The 21,139-nt window shown below is 41.1% G+C and overlaps 2 protein-coding genes across 5 annotated transcripts; both read right to left on the bottom strand.

Moving 5' to 3' along the window:
• Positions 1-1,304: 1,304 nt before the first annotated feature.
• LOC133728303 (receptor-like cytoplasmic kinase 176) lies at positions 1,305-15,840 on the bottom strand. 2 transcript variants are annotated; one of them, XM_062155701.1, is made up of 8 exons: positions 15,572-15,840; positions 15,152-15,388; positions 10,375-10,598; positions 9,937-10,072; positions 9,667-9,809; positions 9,452-9,575; positions 1,946-2,354; positions 1,305-1,753 (listed from the first exon to the last, which is right to left on the bottom strand). In XM_062155701.1, the coding sequence occupies exons 3-8, from the start codon at positions 10,432-10,434 to the stop codon at positions 1,750-1,752; spliced, it is 876 nt and encodes a 291-aa protein (XP_062011685.1). In that variant the 5' UTR covers positions 10,435-10,598; positions 15,152-15,388; positions 15,572-15,840; the 3' UTR covers positions 1,305-1,749. The 2 variants fall into 2 exon arrangements, with proteins under 2 accessions (XP_062011685.1, XP_062011684.1); XM_062155700.1 differs by having other exon boundaries at positions 1,308-2,354.
• Positions 15,841-16,380: 540 nt separating this feature from the next.
• On the bottom strand, positions 16,381-20,250 carry LOC133728302 (receptor-like cytoplasmic kinase 176). 3 transcript variants are annotated; one of them, XM_062155698.1, is made up of 9 exons: positions 20,128-20,250; positions 19,900-19,965; positions 19,370-19,614; positions 19,026-19,077; positions 18,309-18,595; positions 17,910-18,045; positions 17,654-17,796; positions 17,401-17,563; positions 16,381-16,989 (listed from the first exon to the last, which is right to left on the bottom strand). In XM_062155698.1, exons 3-9 carry the CDS (start codon positions 19,601-19,603, stop codon positions 16,646-16,648), a joined length of 1,359 nt encoding a protein of 452 aa, XP_062011682.1. In that variant the 5' UTR covers positions 19,604-19,614; positions 19,900-19,965; positions 20,128-20,250; the 3' UTR covers positions 16,381-16,645. The 3 variants fall into 3 exon arrangements, with proteins under 3 accessions (XP_062011682.1, XP_062011680.1, XP_062011683.1); XM_062155696.1 differs by having other exon boundaries at positions 20,100-20,244; XM_062155699.1 differs by having other exon boundaries at positions 17,407-17,563; positions 20,100-20,244.
• Positions 20,251-21,139: the final 889 nt, after the last annotated feature.

The following is a 21,139-nucleotide window of genomic DNA, read 5'->3' as shown; positions in this document are numbered from 1 at the left end:
CTAACTATACTTTGTATATTTATGTTTGGATGAGGCCCGATTTGCATTATTTTTCAACACATAATATTGTAGGTATCAATGTCTAGCCTCTTAGTTAGATTTGGTTCCAACCCTTCATTTCAAAAGACGTATTAAAAAGACAGACTTTGGTGAGCATTCTAAAAAATCAATTCTCATTTTTTTCTAGATAAAAACGGTATAACATTCTAAAAAAAAAAAAAAAACACATTTAGCAAAACAAATGCTGAATCATGATTAGACAAATTTTTGGTGATGGTCTCATTCATAAAGAAGGAACTTTAATATCATAATATGAAAGATAACAAGACATAAAACAGCATGAATTGCAATTCATGGTCTCATTCATCTCATGCATGGTATCTGTTTCCCCAGTCAAACAGAGGCGTTTCGCGTTAAGGTAAATCTTAACGCTTGTTTGAAGCCCACCACTCGTAGACATGACAGTCCCTAAGGAAGTATCTAGTTAACAAGTGAAACCAAACCACCATATCGAACCTCAAGTAATTAGTAGCAGTAGGCATGCAATAGCAGTATCATATGTCATAAGCTGTAGTAAAGGCAATAAAGCTGTTAACAGTAAAACAGATTCATGTACTAAATTTACCAGGCTATATGCACAAAAAAAAGCAAGAAAGTTAATAACAAGCTGCAACTTCTGATAACAGCTGAGAACTGGAGCCGATTCAGTAAGCTGGAAATACAGAAAACAGCCAAATCATGAGGGAACTTTGTAAAGTACATAATTAAAAGGCAAAACGTAAAAATGAATGAAGTGAAAAGTTTACGGATATATAAATAAGTAAATATTGAGTAAAAGGATGATGAATTATACGAACAAAAAAAAAAAACTCGAAAGCGATGAATATGAAGTTCAACAATTAACAAGAGAAAGATGAAGATAGAGGGAGACTACAGCAGAGGAGGAGAAATAGTAAAGCCGTTTTGACCAAATCAAATTCACACGTTGATTAGAAACTGATAATTAATATCTGATAAAGCTAGTATAAGCGCAACCGATTCTGAAAAAGGAGACTTCTGATAACAATTCTGTACTAAAAGAACTCATCAGTGCCACGGTTGATTGGTTGTGATAAAGCTATGAGCACATTTGATTGGTGGAACACATACATATTTCAAATTTGAGCAAACAAAAGCAGAGCAGTGGAGTTGTAATGTTAGACTTTTAATGGGCCTAGTCTCAACTTCTCTCAAGCAGTCAAGCCTATAACAGTTTGTGAGATATGTCTATGCCTCGATCATTACAGTGTTGAAAAGTCTGTCAGGCTACTATATATAGCCGAATACAATAAGTTTTCTCCTCGAACTTAAGGAGAAATGGAATTTGCTTGATCGAAGTGGATGATGATTACATAAAAGAACACATATTTATACTACAATTCTGAGCAAGCCTAGCTGCTATTAGACATCAAGATCACATGTGAAAGTTAACAGAGATGTCAGATGTGCAGTTCAATATGTGGTCATTTTGGTCTTCTTAGTCTGCAATGTAGCAACAAGCTCTGTCAATTGTACTTGGGTGAGAGAGCACGAGTTGTCTCCAATATTGTCTTCTGCTACCATACTGTGTTGTTACTTGTTCTCTTGTGCAGGCTTGTAATCTTGTGCTTTTGATATGCTAATGTCTTCATCTTATCAGAACTAGCTGAAACTCCACCAAGTACAGCACGATCGAAACAAGTCGATAATTCCTCAGAATTAAACTGAAACTCATCTTCAGGCACAAAATGAAAACGCTTCATGGACAGTAATCAAATGCAGCAGTACAAATTACAAGATATAGATTTCAATATAAACATGACAGCCATGTCTCCTTTACTTTCTTTCCCTCCTGCCCCATTTTCCTTTGAATCAATGTATATAACACATGCATGACTATCTTATGTAGCTGTGGGAAGAAGATGACCTGAAGCTGATCCAGCTTCTCCAGCTTGATTTGGCACTGTTTGAATTGGAATAAGGAGATTGGCGAGGCTCGTTGTGAGAGATTCCTGAACCCTCATTGTTACCGGATTCCTGAAGCTGCTCCAACGCTTTTACCACCTCATTCATGTTTGGCCTCAACTCGGGTTCTGTTGATAAGCATTGATTTGTAAGGTTAGCTGCTTTACGAGCTGCAGCCACAGAATACTGGCCTTTAATACGAGCATCAAAAATTTTAAGAACCCTGCGTTTGCTAGCAAAGTAAGGTCTGGCCCATTCGACTAAATTGCGTTCCCTGGTTGGCCGGCTAGTGTCAAGAACTGGTTTTCCAGTCAACAATTCGAGCATAACAACTCCAAAACCATACACGTCAGTCTTGCGGGTTAAATGACCTACAACATACAGAAAAAAATGAAAATGAAAGAATCATCAGAAGGGAGAACAGTAATATGTTTTACTGGTAAACAAAGTCAATAGCACTTTTTTTTTTTTTTTTTTTGAAAGGGGTTTGGAACCCAGCCTAGCTGGGAGGCTCAGCCCCACGCCCGGTTCCATTTATTATATTAATAGTAGAGTTTTGCAACGGGGGGGACATAAAACCTGAACCCCGTGCTACAGGAAAACAAACACAATAGTCCTCGTAGAGAACGTCCTGAATAATAGCAGTAGTCTCATCTAACCAAACATCATCCATAAAACCAACACTAGCAAGGTGAGCAAGTCTATTTGGCAACACCATTTGCTTCACGGTAAATATGCCGAATTCTAACTGATTGAAAAGCAGTCAGATACTCCTTACAATCATCTAAAACTCGACTTACCTCAGAGAGATTCATCCCTCCGCTATTGAGCGCAGCAATCAGAATGGCAGAGTCGCTTTCAATATCTATGTCAGCCCAACCTTGGTGGATTCCAAGAAGTAGACCAGCCCTACATGCCTCCGCTTCCATATTGAGGACCGAGTGTGCATGTAGAAAAGGTCTAGCCAAAGCAGCAATACCCATACCAGCATCATTTCTGACCACTACTCCAATGCCTCCTTGCCCAACATCCGATCTGAAGGCTCCATCTACATTGATTTTAAGGCGGCCACTAGGAGGATTTTTCCACTTAGACAACGGTCTCTTCTGCTTCCTAACTGGCTTTGGATGATACTTCTGAAATTCTTCTAACCTTTTGGTAGCCCAGTGGATCATATTCATTGGCTGGAAATTGGCTCCTTTCCAGACCAAGTTGTTACGCTCAGTCCAGATGGTCCATAATGCCATAAAGAAGAAGTCACGTTGGTCCACCTCCAGAGAATCAATCATGTCCAACACCCACTCATGAACACTCTTGGCTGGGTGTGTTTTTGCATGTAATCTAAGGGGACCCAACAACCAAAAGCAATGCAAATCATGACAATTTTTAAATAAATGTGTACCTGTCTCCGTGACTGCCATGCAAAACATGCACTCATGATTAACCAAAGCAACTTTACGTTGTAAAAGGGCAGCTTTTGTAGGAAGGATATTCTTCAAGAGTCTCCATACAAAAGACTTAGCTTTAGGAGGAATGCATGCACCCCACACCTTGCTCCAGTATTTACAACTTACACCACCACCGTCCCCAGATGAAGTTGATGCACACTCTTTACGTTCCATGGCAATGTTATACACATGGTAACCACTTCGAACATGATATAGCCCTTTCTTGTCATAGTGCCAAACCACGCGGTCCTCGACGCCCCGAGTACTAAGAGGGATAGAAGCCATCCTCTCCACTTCACCTTCCGTAAAAAGTTCCCTCATAAAATCAGTAGCCCATGTCATTGTATCCCGGTCAATTAAATCAGCCACCATCAAGTCCTCCATGCCTTCCATAATAGGAGAATAAGGCCGGAAGGATTGTGGAAAGGGTACCCATGGGTCGTTCCAAACCGAAATGCTCCTCCCAGTCCCCACTTGAAACCGCAAACCCAACTTTAGGACTTCACGACTCGAGAGAATACTCCTCCAAGAGTACGACTCACCCCCTTTAAGGTCAGCCTCCAAGAAAGAACAACTCGGGAAATACTTAGCCTTGAGGAGTCTGGCAATCATGGAATCCGGTTGATGTAATAGTCTCGACCCCTGCTTCGCTAGTAAAGCCAAATTGAAGAAATGCATATTCCTAAACCCCAAACCACCTTCACTCTTAGGGCGACACAATTTCTCCCAAGCAACCCAATGAATCCTTCTACCTTCCTCAACATCACCCCACCAAAACCGAGCCATCAATCGATGCATTTCTTGACATAAGTGCTTAGGGAGCTCAAAGCAACTCATAACATAGGATGGGATTGCCTGCGCAACAGCCTTGATTAACAACTCCTTTCCTGCCACACTTAATGTCTTCTCACGCCATCCCTGAGTCCGGGTACGAATCTTCTCATTCAAAAAACCGAAAGCCTCAGTCTTGGAGTAACTTAACTCTGTCGGTAGGCCCAAATACTTATCATGCTTCTCAACTTTCTGTACCCCAAGAATAAAAGCGATCCCTTCCTGCATAAAAGGATGGACATTTTTACTAAAAGAGATGCAGCTTTTCTGATAGTTTACCCGCTGACCCAAAGCGTGCTCATACTCAGTAAGAATCAGTTTCATGGCTTCACAATCCTCCCTCCCCGCTTTGAGGAAAATAAAAGAATCGTCAGCAAAAAAAAGATGGCTAATACTCGGGGCTCCCCTGCAGATTCGAACACCCTGGATTAAGCCATGCTCTTCCGCCTGCAAAATACATCGTGAAAAAACCTCACTACATAGGAGAAAAAGGTAAGGTGATATTGAGTCCCCTTGCCTCAACCCTCTGGACGGACGAACACTTCCTCTGGGCTCTCCATTGATAATGAACGAATAAGATACCGTAGAGATACAATTCATGATCCACTGCATCCACTCCTCGGCAAACCCCATTTTCCGCATCACCGCCTCCAAAAACGACCACTCCACCCTATCATAGGCCTTGCTCGATCATGTCCAATTTCAAAGCACAATACCCAATCTTACCACTTCTTCTTCGCTTGAGGCAGTGAGAGATCTCGAAAGCCATAAGTGAATTATCAGAGATTAGTCTTCCTGGTACAAACGCGCTCTGGAATGGAGAGATCATTGAATCGAGTAATGGCTTCAGACGATTCGCTAGAACCTTGGATCCAATCTTATATATCACATTGCACAAACTGATAGGACGCAACTGATGCATAAACTGAGGAATCTCTACTTTAGGTATTAAAGCAACAAACGTATTATTTACCGCTCGCAGCCCCTCTACTGACCCAAACAACTCCCGTATGGCCCCAGCAATATCATCACCGATCAAATCCCAGAAGGCTTGATAGAAGCAGGGAGAGAAACCATCTGGACCTGGCGACTTCGATGGGTGCATACCCTTCAAAGCAACAAAAACTTCATCCTTCTCAATAGGCCGCGTAAGCCCAGCATTATCCTCCGCAGACACCACCCTAGTCACAGCTTCCAGAACATTCCAGAAATTCTCAGGATGAGAAGAGGAAAAAAGCTCACCAAAATATTGAAGCACAATCTCTTCAATATCAGTGTCTTCCGTACACCACTCTCCAACCGAATTAAACAACCCATTAATAGCATTCTTCTTCCGACGATTACGTGCCCTCTGATGAAAAAACTTCGTGTTAAGATCCCCGTCCCGAAGCCAAAAGACCTTAGCTCTTTGACGCCAAAAAACATGCTCCTGATGAAGCAGATCATTTAACTTGGACTGTAATGCAACTCTATCTTCACTGCGTGGAGTTGATAGGGACCCATCGTAAAAGACCGCAAGTTGACTACGAACCTTATCAATTTCGCGCTTTAAACCTCCAAATTTCTCCTTACTCCAATCCTCCAATGCCTCACGTGTCCTACGTAGATTATGACACACATTATTGAGAGCCCTACCACTACCCACCCTCTCCCAACTTTCTCGAACAATCCCCTTGCATGAATCCTCAAGCAACCAAAATTCTTCAAATTTAAAACGTTTTTTCCTTTTTTTCCTTGGCTTCCTTTGTTCCCTAATCTCAAGAAGGATGGGAAGATGATCAGAGGAGCTAGGGTCCAAATGTCGGACTCGGGAAGCCGGAAATAAATCTCTCCACAGTAGAGTAGACGTGAACCTGTCAAGGCGGACTCTCACCTCCTCACCACTTCTTTTGCCTCTCCATGTAAATCTAGGGCCCACAAACTTTACGTCCCCTAGTTCACAGAAGGCCAAAGCATCATGCATATTCTTCATTTGTGTTTATTGTGTAGCACCTCTTAAGGCACCCCCCAATTTATCCGCAGCAACACAAATCTCATTATAATCCCCCCCCAACAACCCAGGGGAGATTGCCATGTAAACTCAAATGTCTCAATAAGTTCCAAGTGTGTTGACGGTTCTCAGCCCTAGGCTGCCCATACAACCCAGTAAAACGCCAACAACCTGGGTCACCTGAATTGCCGACAACGACATCAATATGGCTCTCCGAAAAGGACTGGACAGACACCTTGACATCATCACTCCATAATAAACATAGACCCCCTGCCCTACTTACACCCTTTCCACGTTTCTTCTTTACAAACTTACAATCCACCGACACAGCATTCTTCCACCCCAGTTGATTCCGAACCCCAGTCATCTCCCCTGCCGTACACCTAGTTTCACTAAGAAAAATTAACTTGGGAATATTGAGGGAAACTATCCCTTTCAGCCCAGTAACTGTCCAGGGGTTCCCTATCCCCTGGCAGTTCCAACACAATATATTCATGGCTCGTGATGGGTCAAGACCGGGCCCATCACGGAGGAACGATTTAGAGTACGTCCATTACTCATACCAGTGTCTTTTGGGAACTTTGCAACACTAGGAACCCCCTTCTTCTTATTGCCACCAACCCTTACTCCCCATTTAGTTTTCGCTTCCTTCTTTGTATTAGGCCCTTGAATTTCTGGGGCCATCCCGGCCTGTGATTGACCCCCATGATCTCCAACCGGTCCACCCGAGGAGCTCTCACCATCCATAGACGGTAACTCACAGGGCTCAGGCTCCACAATAATCGGTTCAACATCAGACACGTCCAACTCAGACCCATGCAGAGACCCAAGTGTATTGCCAGGTGGCACCAATTCGTTGGACTCCAACGTAGGCATCCCATGCAACAAAAACTCACCACTTTCTCTCGGAAAATTATCAACCTCCATACCTTCTCTACCCCTCTTAGCCGTAGGCCCAACCCCATCACTTCCACCTGTAGCTACCTCTTTTAAAGTTGACTTCCAATCCACCCTATTCAAAACTTTATTAGGTGGGAAGTGACAATGATGTCCAAACAGGGAAATGTCAGTCAAACTGCTCCCCTCCACAGATTGCTCCCAATCACCCCCACCCTTTCCTTTAGCAGACCCATCCCCCATTAATGCTTTCGACAGGTCTGGAGAGCATTGGATTTCGATATCTCGAAGATTGAGGTCACACAATGACTTTTCTTGAACATAGGAATTACATACCTTAAGCTTGTCAATCGTACCCGGGTCACATGGGGTAGCCTTTCTTGTCAAGTCAGTAGCACCCCTTACCGCCGCCGAAAACAGAGATGAGGCATAGTTGTATCTAACCTCCACCCTGGCTTCTTCTTTGAGGTCAACTTCGACCCCACTACTAGTCTCAAAACTAACTTCAGGGTTGCAGATCTCCAAGTATGACCCAAGGGGTACCTCGGATACTGTCGCATGTATTGTTTCCATGCGACGTCTCTTTTGCCTTGAATTTGTCAACACGTCTCCGGTTTCCCGCTGAGTGGTAGCACTATTGGGGAGTTCACCGGTTGAACAGTACTCATGAGCCTGGTCCTTTTCGAAATCCTCTCTTGGTCTAGCAAAACCAGAGACAGAATCAACAAACTCCGGTGCCTTCAACGACCAAGCTGGTTTCATTGGCTCAAAGAAACGTTGTTGATGGCGGTTGTTGAACATAGGTCCTTCATGCTCTGCTCTTAGGAAATCACCAAATTGCCTTTGTTGGGTGATACACAAAGAACTATCTCGTTTATTGCAATCCCCTTCAACGTGATCAAGTCGCCCACAAATGAAACAGAGAAAGGGGAGTTTTTCATACCTGATTTCATAAAACATCGACCTATTATTGATTTTGAGCTTGACAAAGCGCTTGATAGGCTTGAAGACGTCAATCCCCACTCTGACTCGTAAGTAATCAGTTAAAACAAACTCCAGCTTCACCAAGATCAGTCCCTCTGTAATGGCCAAGACAACTCCCTGCAAGTTGACCAACAACCTCAGTCATATCTTCAGGGTCGAGACCATGAACTTGTACCCAGAAATAACCCGTTGTTAAGGGGATTGAAGTCGGGGGACCCCTTCCATTTGCATCAGCCAACACCAACAGAGCTTTATCGAAAGACCAAGGACCCCCCCTTAAGATCCTAGACTTGATTTCTTCAGAGGAGACTTCAAAAATCAACTTGCCTTCACCCAGGCCACCCACACGAAGGCCATTATCTTTCCAGACATTCCTGAAGATCTTAAGCAGTCCTCCTCTGCAGATGGGTTTTGGGCTGAGGACCAGACCTACCAACAAATGCCTGGTTTGTCTAGCAGCACCAACGTCAGAATCCAGAACGAACTCAACCTTTTCCTCTTCGGTGAGGGCGAGGTTGTTTACAAAACGGCCAACTAAGTCTTCCATTCTTGAGAAAAACCACACTAACACCAGTTCCCACACTTTAAATAACCACAGAACAGCGTACATAAGCAAAGGGTGATGAAAATAAATACAAACGGGAAGTTAAAAGCAGGGTTGTTGGAGGTTTGGGTCGGTAAGAGGGAATGGGATGGTTTGGGGTAGGTAGAGATTATGGTTATGAAAATGAACTGGTTTGGGGTAGGTAGAGAAGTGGGTATGCGTATGAAAAGCTGAAAAAGATTGAAGAAGAGATGGGTATGAAGTAAAAGCTGTTGGAACCAACCAAATGAGAAGGTAGTATAATGGAAATTGTCAACTGGAAAAGAGAAAACCAAATGATGGCTAACGAGAGATTGAGGAAAACCCCAGTTGCTCTCACGCTAGCATGCTCTCACTAAGGAGGAAAACCCCAGTTGCTCTAAGTCAATAGCACTTCACATGGTTCATATAGTTGGAAAGTTTATAGTTTCTTAGAGAGTTGGTTGGAAATATTGAAAGAGGAGTCCTATATAATATATCCAAAAGAAAAGTGCAACAAAATTTGGCCTCGTAAACTAATACCAAAAGCTCGACATTCATTGGGGATATATAGCAGGTTTGAGAGACTAGAGAATTTAGCTTATTGTATTGAGTGGTCAAATTGGACTAAACTGAAGAATGATAGAGGAAAAGTTCTTCTGCTAGAAATAGATAAAAAGTGGCATTCAATAAACACATTTTCTTCCTTTGCCAGGATCTCTTGGTTCTTGCCAAAATCCTGTAAAATTAACACACCTGTAGCAACATACTCAGGAGCTGCATACCCATGTGTCCCCATCACCCATGTTGAGACATGGCTTTTATCACCTGCTGGTCCATCCTTAGCAAAACCAAAATCAGAGAGTTTGGCACTGTAGTTCTGTCATTTGAATGAAAAATATGAAGTGTGAGCAAGTTTACCAGAATTCTTCTAGAAGCCATAAGATTCACTAATGAAATGTTTCACTTACTGAATCCAGTAAGATATTAGAACTTTTGACGTCACGATGGATCACTTTTCCCTCACCACTGTGAATAAATGCTAGAGAGTTGGCAGCACCAAGGGCAATCTTCATACGCAGGATCCACGAGAGTGGTTGAAGGGAAGAAGCTCCTGTTCCAACAACATTTAGGCACCAAAACTATGTTACATACAGAAATATTGATCTCAATATTAATGGCATTGCTTCATTTAAAAGGTCAAATTAATGGCTAACGAGTGAAGGTCATTTGTGACTCACTTCCATACAGATGAGTATCCAAGCTACCACCAGCCATAAATTCATACACCAGAAGCCGGCAATCATCCTCGAAGCAATAACCCAACAATGTCACAAGATTTGGATGGCGCAGCCTTCCTAGGTAGTATATTTCTGTCTGTAGTTCAAGAGGCAGTACAAAATAAATTTCTGTGAATATAAAATATGTAACATCATTCATCTGTAACACATATTAAGTAACAGAACTTGTTCATGAAACTGAACGATGCCCTCTATGACAACTGGTAATTAACCATTTTAATCTTCACTTTCAGGAATTGAACATCAGTGTGTATTAGATTCTCAAATGTGTACCATACTCGACTAATTTGAACAGAGGCCAGGTTCAGCATATTGAAAACGAACCAGCAAGACATATTGAAATTGAATGTAAGCAAAAGAAGTATGCGTGAAACTCACCAACCATTCCTTGTGACCCTGTAAACCTTCTCGGTTAATCCTCTTCACAGCAATTAACATGCCAGTACCGGGGAATGTATTGTCATCAAGCCACCCCTTAAAAACAGAACCAAAACCACCTTCACCCAGCTTATTATGAGGATGAAAGTTCTAGGTTGCTACTTTCAGTTCATTAAAGAGGAATCTTTTTAGCAAGATCCTTTCTCTCCGCGAAGTTGAAGGCACTGAGACAGATGACAGCGTTGTTATTAGAATTGATCCTAGACATGTAACAAAAATTTGCAAGAATAAAAAGAGTTTAAAAAAAAAAAAAAATTTATAATATCACATTGCAGGAAGGCTATGTTTAAATTGGTTATACATAATTAAACAAAAAAACAAGGCCATAATAAGAACTCGGCTGGTTGTCCCAAGAGAGAGCCTCCCTCTCGACCCTAGAAACCCCTAGCTAGATCTGAGAACCTTTTCGGTGTTCTTCATTTCCATTTTTCCGGAAATCCACAGCGGCTTTCGCTTACTCCATGCAGCGATTCAAAATCCTAACGTGGAATTGTCGTGGTCTTAATAATATAGAGACGCAAGATGCCCTTGTCAATATTGTTAGACAACAAAACCCTAGCATCGTATTCCTATCTGAAACCCTAGCCACACCAGACTTGCTAAATGAGGTTCGTCGACGTATAGGGTTTGATGGTGTTCTTTGTTCACCGAGAGAAGATGATTGTCGTGGTCTGGGACTCTTCTGGAGGAATGAGATTCCGGTGCGTCTCCGGAATTATTCTGCAAACCATATTGATGCAGAAGTAGGAGCTATCGGTTCTGAAGGTGTATTTCGATTCACCGGGATTTATGGGGTGGCTACAACTTCAAACCGGAATATTACGTGGAATCTGTTAAGAACCCTAGCAGCACAGATCAATCTCCCCTGGCTAGTCGCTGGGGATTTTAATGAAATTCTGTATTTGGCGGACAAATCTGGTGGTCCGGCTAGGTGTGTAGCTCAGATGACGCGATTTCGACAAGCTCTGGTTGACTGTGAACTGATGGACATGGGTTTTGTTGGTTCTCGATTCACTTGGGCTAACCGGTTTACAAAGGAAAGGCTGGACAGAGCTTGTCAGAATGTACAGTGGAGGGAGATGTATCCTTTCTCCCGGGTTATCACTCTCCCTCTCAGCAGGTCTGATCATTGTCCACTACTTATCGAGGTTAATCCAGAGTTACCTACACTACGTCGATCCCCCAGACGGTTTCGGTTTGAAGAAATGTGGCTGCACCATTCTGGTTGTGGTAATATTGTGCAACAAGGCTGGATGCTGCCATCTACTGGTGATTCGATGCTACAGGTCAGCAGAAAGATCCAACATACCGGCACCTTATTTTTTAGTTGGCATGAAGGAGTATTTCAGCAAAGACAGGTTGAGTTGAAATTAATCCAAGGTAAGTTGGATGACTTGATGAAGCAAGACTATCAGGACTCACATTTTGATGAGCAAAAAGCACTTCAATATAGACTGAATGAGCTGCTCTCCATCAATGAGACATATTGGAGGCAACGCTCAAAAATTCAATGGCTCAGGGAGGGGGACCGCAATACGGCCTTCTTCCACAGGAGAGCGTCCAACAGAAGAAGTCGTAACCGAGTGAAGGGTTTGTTGACTGAAGATGGACAGTGGACCAGTGAACCGGATGAAGTGGCTAATGTTCTAATCCGGTACTATGAATCTATCTTTCATTCAGAACAGTTTGATCCTTTGGCTACAGGAATAATTCTTGATTGTCTGCAACCTCGAGTTACGGACAGTATGAATGATGAGCTCTTAGCTCCTTACTCTGATGAAGAGATCAAAAGAGCTTTATTTCAGATGCATCCCTCAAAATCCCCAGGACCTGATGGTATGTCTCCTTGCTTCTTTCAGAAGTTTTGGCATGTTGTAGAGTTTGATGTGTGTAAGGCAGTTAGAGAGGTTCTCAACACGGGACATATTTCCCAGGAATCAAATTTCACTCACTTGACTCTGGTTCCGAAAATAAAAGAGCCCAAGTTAGCTTCTGACTTAAGACCAATTGCTTTGTGCAATGTGGTTTATAAAATTGCCTCTAAGGTTTTGGCCAACAGGTTGAAAAGGATACTCCCTGATATCATTTCTCCATTACAAAGTGCTTTCGTCCCAGGAAGACTTATCTCTGACAATACTTTAGTGGCTACTGAGGTAGCACATTTTATGAAGAAGCTTCGAAGTCAGGTAGACGGTTTTTTCTCTTTAAAGCTGGATATCTCTAAGGCATATGACAGACTTGAGTGGAGTTATTTGGAGGCTATTCTACGGAAACTTGGTTTCTGCAGAGCATGGGTGGACGTGATTTTGGCTACTGTTAAGTCTGTAAGCTACTCTATTCTAATAAATGGCACTCCTACTGGCTTTATTTTGCCTACAAGGGGTATCAGACAAGGGGACCCTTTATCCCCTTATCTTTTCATCCTTTGTGCTGAGGGTCTCTATGCTTTGATTTCTTCTTCTGTTCAGAATGGGATTATCAGAGGCCTTACTATGTCACCTTCTGCTCCGACCATACACCATCTGTTATTTGCATATGATAGCTTTTTGTTCGGGGAAGCTTCTGTTAGAGAGTGCCAAGCCTATAAGAACATTCTTGCTATCTATGCTCGGGCTTCAGGTCAAAAGATTAATTTGGAAAAATCTAGTGTGGTTTTCAGTGGTAATGTGGACTTGCAATCTCGGAATCACTTAGCAACAGTTTTGGGTGTTAAATGCGTCAAGGAACATGGTCTGTATTTGGGTTTACCTATACATGTTGGACACAACAAAACAGCCATTTTTGCCTATTTGAAGGAGCGGCTCACCAAGAAACTAATAAGTTGGAGATCAAAACTCCTCAGTGCTGGAGGTAAAGAACTTCTCATTAAAGTTGTTGCTCAGGCCTTACCTAACTATGTTATGAATTGTTATTTGCTTCCCAAATCTCTCTGTGATGATCTTCAGCAGCTCTGCTCTCAATTTTTTTGGGGCAGTACTGATAAAAGAAAGATTCACTGGAGGTATTGGGAAAGAATGTGCCTCCCCAAAGAACAGGGTGGCTTGGGGTTTAAGCATCTCTTTGCCCATAATCTAGCCATGTTATCAAAACAAGGGTGGAGGTTACTGTCTAATCCTCATTCACTTATAGCTCAGGTTTTCAAAGCGGTCTACTACCCTAATGGGTCTTTCCTTACTGCTGATATGGGAGATAGGCCTTCTTATTCTTGGCGTAGCATTATGGAGGCAAGACCAATACTCCAAGCCGGATTATTTTGGAGAATTGGTAATGGTACTTCTGTGAAAATTTGGGATGATGAGTGGATTCCAAATGTTGCAGCTTACTCACTAGTTAGACCGCCTGATACTGTGTTTGAGACAGTTTCAGACCTGTTGGATACAAGTTCATGGTCCTGGGAGCCTGTGGCTGTTCATGCTTGTTTTGACAATGATGTAGCTATGAATGTTCTTTCTATTCCCTTGAGTAGACGCTTTGCTTCGGACAGGGTTGCATGGAAACTTGACAAGAGAGGTTACTTCTCAGTTAAGTCTGCGTACACGATTGCTCGTGAGTTTTCCATTGGTAACATATTTGCTTCATCATCAACTGGCGACCCTTATGCCCCACTATGGAAGGCCTTGTGGAAAGCTAAGGTTCCCAACAAGGTGGCTATATTTGGTTGGCGAGCAGCTCACAACCTTCTTCCCACTAGGGTGGCTTTGACTTTGAAAGGCTATACGGGTGAGTTGAATTGTGTCGTGTGTTCACAGGCAGTTGAAACACTTGAACACTTGTTCTGTGATTGTTATCCTGCTCGTGCTATGTGGAGTACCTCACCTTTCTTTATTCAGTCATCAAGTCTACCATGGAAAGAATGGTTCCTGGAGAGGGCTAATTCTCTAGCCTCCACTCTTTTCGATAAGTTGCTCATTCTCCTATGGAGTGTTTGGAGAAATAGAAATGATATTCTGTGGCGGAATCATGCTCAAGCTACCTCAAGTCTGGTGGCCTCTTCCTTGGCTTGGTATGAGGAATATTTGCAAGCTAATTTGTTAGTGTGTTCTTCTCCTAGTCGACAGAGGTTAGATAAAAAATGGAGCCCTCCTGTTGGTGACACGTTGAAACTAAACGTAGATGGTGCTTTTATGCCCTCTGTTCCTTATGGTGGCAATGGGGGTGTCCTTAGGAACTCGCAAGGGCTATTCATTGCTGCTTTCTCTTACAGGATGAACTTTGTTAGTTCTGCATTACATTCCGAGCTGCTGGCTTTAAAACAAGGTTTGCTATTCCTGCAAGTCATGCAAGTAACAAAAGCAGTGGTTGAAAGTGACTGCCTAGTAGCAGTGCAGGCTACCAACAACGATGTGGATGACCTATCTCCTCTTAGTGCTTTAATCGCTGAGGTTAAGGGTCTGGTACTTTCTAGTGATGATATATGTATTAGGTATGCCTCTCGTCAGGCTAATACAGTAGCCCATAGGCTTGCTAGTCATAGTTTCGATTCTAATGTTCATCATGAATGGTTTGTAAATGCTCCAGACTTAATACTGGATGCCCTCATGTACGATCTTCATCGTATTCATTAATAAATTCCTTTCTTTTCAAAAAAACAAAAAAACAAGGCCTATAAACAAAGCTTGAGGGCAGCCGCACCAGCCCTTTATTTCAAAAAAAAAAAAAAAAAACAAAGCTCTGGAGCAGAGCTCAACATTGGCCGGCCAGCTACCGTCATACATACTGAGCTGATATGAAGTCGAAGCAATGCTTTTCTCTTGCGGTTTCTTCTTATCCACGGAATCAACAGCAGCTTGGAGTGCACTGAAATTGCGATTGATGGTCTCATTTGTCTCATTCACTGTATCTATTTCCCCAGAGAAAGGGAGGCGTTTCGCATTAAGGTACGACTTCACGCTTGAACGAAGCCCTCCACTCATGGTATCCGCCGCCAAGAAATTGTATGATTAACAACTGAAACCTAGTTAAACCCATGAGAAGCTCAAGTATTTAGTACTAGTAGGCAACAATAGTATGATATCTCATAAGCTTGTAATGAATTCCATAAAGTTGTTAACCAAAACATGAACTTAACTATTAAGTATTTAACCATGCACTCAATTCAATCATGGAAAGTATGAAGCCATTGAAGCAAGAAAAGTACCAAGTTGACAGCTTCTGAGCACGAAAGCTGATTCCGCTCTTCAAGTAAATCCCGAGATGAAGACAACAGAGAATTGTTCATCAACTAAGGAGGTTTTCATCAAATGTGAGATGATATAACAAAATTAAAAGAAACCTGGCAAATCCCTCTTCTAGAAGAATAGAAGAGATAAATTAACGCGGGTGTTTGACCAAATTAACACGCTTTTGTAACGAATAATATTTGTAAAAGCTCAAATTAGTCACGGAGAAAGTTCTGGGAAAAAAATGTGAGGGATCAAAGTTAACACTTCGATTACGTCTTGATAAAGCTAGTATAGTCCCAACCAATTCAAAACTGGGTGTTTCAATTGATTGGTAGTGACTTTATTTGATTGGAGGGCACACATACATACTTCAAATTTAGGCACACAGAAAACAGAACAACTAAAGCTAGTTTCTTTTACCTAACTATAGTCCGGTGGTTCATGCTTGGAGTGATAATGGTGTTGGCTGCCACGCGAGGGGGAGCACACGCGCCGAATAAGCGTCGTTATTTTGGCTGTAATGATTGGTTTTGGCGCTACTTCAAATGAAGAATTGAAGAAGATGATGAAGAAACAGAGCAGCGAGGGAATAGCTGAAACGTCGACTACAATTGTTGGACTTTTATGGGCCTAGGCCCAAGTTCTTTCAAGCCCATAACAGTTTTTGAGATATGTCTTTATTACAGTGCTGAGTGGTTTCATCTTGGAGGTTAAGCATCATGTTTCCTCTGCTCTTTCCATGCAGTAAAGAAAATTGCTACAGAAAAGAGTAATCATCAAGACATTAGACAAACCAAGAATCATTTGTTGCGGTAGTATTCGTTACAGTAATGCATTGTTTCTTAATCTTTTTTCTTAATTATATTCCCTCCTTTTTGCCTCAATTCCCATTTTACTTGAATGATGAAACTGCTGAAAACCGGAAATAAAGAGTTCACGAAACAGATGCCGTGGGAGGAGAAGCAGCTGTTGCTTTGGGCCTGCGATTGATTCTGCTCCGGTGATAGTTGGGATCATTGCAAGAATTTCCATGAAGATTTTGGCCAGATTCAGTTTGAGAGGTCCCAGAGGCTGGCTTCCCTGTCACCAGAGGACTGAAGGTTCTCCAATATTTCTATCACCTGATGCATGTCTGGCCTAAGCTTGGAGTCCACTGACAGGCATTGTCTTGCAAGTTTAAGTGCTTTGACAGCTCTAGACTTAGAGTAGTGGCCTTCCATACGAATGTCAATAATTTGGTGAACTATTTGTTTCCTGGGAACCTTGGTAAAAGCAAACCGAACTAAATCATGTTCTGCCACTGGCCGGCTTATGTCAATTGCTCGTCGGCCTGACAAGATTTCGAGCAGAACAACTCCAAAACTGTACACATCGCTTCTGGGGGTCAAGTGATCTTCACATGAAAAGATGACAGAGGTTAGATAGGGTAATTAGAGTGTGCATGAAATGATCACATCATGGATGCTATAGTACTATTGGTGACGATGATATAAAGTGGCTGAAACTTACTGGCAAATAAAAAAACAGCAAACAATCCAAAGTACACATTTGTGGCTATAGAGAAGCTATATGCCACGGATTTAGTAAACAGGTATGGTCAAGTTCCCTAGTGAATTTGACAGTTTGAGGATCATGATAAGTCATTGTTCTGGGTAGACAAAGTTACGTGGCAGTTAAATATATAACTGGACAGTTCAAAAGTTCCAGTAAATTGAATGGGGTCTTCATTTAATATTGCTAAGAGGCTCTTATATATGCTTTGTCTAAATGTTACTCAGTTTCTAGGGTTGTGATAGAAGATTACCTGCACCTGCAAATATATACTCAGGAGCTGTATAAGGCCCGCCGTTGTGCTCAATCAATTTATCCTCATACCAAGGAAGTTTATCCATATCCAAGAGACGGGTTCTATAACCTTCAGGCCCTTCCTGGGCTAAACCATAACCATATATTTTGACATTATAGTTCTGTTATTTCAAAATGAAGATATGATGTGAGCAAATGTAACACAACTCTCCTGGGAGTTAAAAAATTCAATAGCAGAATGTTTCACATACTGAATCAAGAAGGATCTTAGATGTCTCAAAGTCCACATATATGCATTTTGCCTCATCATGAAGAAATGCTAGAGCCTTAGCAGCACCGAGTGCAATCTTCATGCGCAGGTTCCATGACAGTATTTGAAAGCAAGAAGAAACCTCTGTTGCAAATATGAAAAAAAAAAAAAAAATGTCCCTAAGGAGCTCCTTATGAAATTGATTCAATTAAAAGGTCATATATATGGTAAAAAAATTAGGGAAGTTCGTAGCTCACTTCTAAGAATATGATTTTCCAAACTGCCTTTAGGCACAAATTCATACACCAGAAGCCGCTTGTCATCCTCTAGGCAGTAACCAATAAGTTTTACAAGATTTGGGTGACTCAGCTGTCCAACGCAGTTAACTTCTTCCTATAAATCAAGAGGCTCCCCATCAATGAACTATATATTTCCGGAAAAACAATATCTATTTGGAAACAATTGAGGAATATCCATTAAGATAGTTTCTATCAAGGTTTAGGCCTTTTCAATGTTGATCATCAATTCCTTGAGGAGCTTTTTGAAACGTGAATGTGACTTAGATTCTCAACTGCTTGATTGTGCAAATACTCAACTAGCTGAAGCAGTGCTAAGTAATAAAAGTGCGTTTGAGCAAGAATAGAAGTGATACTCACCATCCATTCCTTGTGACTCTGCAGGGTGCCTTGTTGGTTAAGCCTCTTTATTGCAACGGCCATGCCGGAACCGGGCTTGGCAGCTGTGAACGATCGCTCATCGATCCACCCCTTATAGAAAGAACAAAAACCTCCACTCAGAATACCATCAGGACGAAAGTTCCTGGTGACTGTTTTCAGTTCATTATAGTGGAAGCTCTTCAAGTTGAAGGACTGCAATCTCTCACCCTCCGTCTGAGGAGATAAAGGCACCGACACAGATGGTATGTTGCTATTCAAATTCACACCTAGACATGTAATGTAAATTACAGATAACTTGTATTAATTGGCAATGCCTAAAATGGAGTGCATAGTCAACCCTCATAATATGACAGAGTTTTAGAGAAAGAATTCTATAGTATCCATTACGGTAACACAGTATTGCAATACTATTTTTAGTTTGCACGAAGCAGAATAACGAAGTTGATATACCGTCTATGGTGTAGTGGCAGTAACAATTAAAGGGTGCAATGAATGAAAACCGACTTTTCATGCAAAATCTGAATTAAAGATGATAATGGATAAAAGGCTGCGGTTTGATTAGAAAAGCTCATAAATTTTTGATATTCATAAATTTTTGATATCCCGCCATGTATCAAAGGAGAAAGAAGCTAACTTCAGCAGCTAAGAACTTTTAAGTTTTAACATACTACTGAAAATATTGAAGTGCCAAAGAACCTTGGGGAGGGGGGCTCTCAGCTCTGGTTCTAGTCCTGTATGAAGCCATGCTCTGCAGGTCGACGAATACAATCCATTAAAGTTCTGCTGGAAAGTTCAGAATAGTGATATACTGAAAACTCTTTAATGAAGATCAATTGGAGAACAACAGTTCTGTCAGCAGACCAGTAGCCAAGTTGGAATATCATAAGAAGCTTCTTTATGAAGAATTTAGGGATAATACAGGTATACTAACACTGATTCACTTATGTAGTGCTCTACTACAAAAATCAAGGACAGCTGGAATATGTGGCATAAACATGCATATAAAACACATAAATTAGAGTTTGATTTAATTTGAGTACCTTTGCAGAGTTCAACATTGGGAAGCAAGGAATGTTACCGTCACAGATACCGAGCCCATATGTAGTTGAATCCATTGTCGTCTCCTGACTGTCCTCAACTGGATGTGGAGGTGGATCTAGGGGAGCTGTGACATTGTTGTTGATGTTCTCATTTTCCAACAATGGGTCCAAGGCCAAAGTGAGGCGTTGCGCTAAAAGGTACCCCTTCACGCTTGTCCGAATCCCTCCGCTCATAGTCTCAGTTGCTGGAAAACAATATCGTTAACAACTGAAACCAATCCATCACAAAATGTTTGCTAAAAACAATATGATCAGAAAATGAACTAGTTACCAAGTAGGCAATAGCAGTATCAGAAGCTTGTAATAAAGGCTACATAGAGCTGTTAATAAAAAAAAACAACTAAAAGTGCAGGCTATATATATCAGGATTCATTTACTTCGCAAATCAATTATACTACATGAAACCATTAATTTGACCCGGTGTTTCCATCTATTTAACCGGGACATGTACAACAAAAGAAGAAAATTACCAAGTAACTACTTCAGAATACAACACTGAGTACTGAAGCTCCGGTACTTCAATAAGGGACAGTAACCTGGAAATGAAGAGAACAAAAAAATCTATAATTAGGTAAATTAAACCAAGGATGAGATGATTATATAATAAAACGTACTAGAAAGCTACCAAGCCCAGCTTAGAAATCTGTAAATATGCACAGTACAAACTTACAAGGCTGATGAATGAACACAAGTCTTACAAAGATGATTAGGAATGTGGGACATTTCATAACTATGGAACCAGATCGAAAACAGACACAGAAAGCTCTTGGAAAGCGGAGAAGAAAGAGGTCCAGACGTCAACCAAAGAATGATTTTTTTTTGGGGAAATTACTGGTCCCCCCTTTAACTTTTGGTGCGTCTACAGTTCAGTCCTTGTTATTCCAATTTTAACAGATAACTCCCCAAACATTCAAATTTCACACAATTTGATCCAAAATTACCATTTTACCCCTCACTTACTTTTTTCACACACACACACACACACACACACATATATATATATATATATATATATATATATATACATATATATACACACACACACACACACACATACATTATATACACACACACACATATGTATAAAATTATACATATATTTATATATCTACATATACATGTACATATACATACATATATATATATATATATAGATATACACACACACATTAGATATATAAAAGTTGTGAATTTTTTTTATAATATGAAACATAAACATAGTATATAGACTTACCAAATACATAAACACATTAGATATATATGTATACATACATATACATACATATATATATATATATATATATATATATATATATATATATATATATGGGTTATTATCATAAATGGTACCTGAACTATACCTCAATTTTATTGATGGTACCTGAACTTCAATTTTGATCACAACCAGTACCCGAACTTTTCGATTTCATTTTAAATGGTACCTAGAGCCACCTCCGGTCACTATTCTGACTAAAAACGGCAAGGGAGGCGATCATAGTGATGATTTTTGATGATTTCAAGGGTTGCGATCATATATAGTGATGATTTTTTGGTAATAAACTTTCCTTGAACTTGTTTTTTTGTTTTTTATTTTTTTAGATTTGGGTTTTTTGGCCGGAATAGTGACCGAAGGTGACCTTAGGTACCATTTAAAATGAAATCGAAAAGTTCGGGTACTGGTTGTGATCAAAATTGAAGTTCAGGTACCAT

This window comes from Rosa rugosa, chromosome 2, assembly GCF_958449725.1.
Source record: "Rosa rugosa chromosome 2, drRosRugo1.1, whole genome shotgun sequence".
NCBI classification, from domain to species: domain Eukaryota; kingdom Viridiplantae; phylum Streptophyta; class Magnoliopsida; order Rosales; family Rosaceae; genus Rosa; species Rosa rugosa.
The sequence above is the reverse complement of the archived record's forward strand: the minus strand, read 5'-3'. Positions and strand labels throughout refer to the sequence as shown.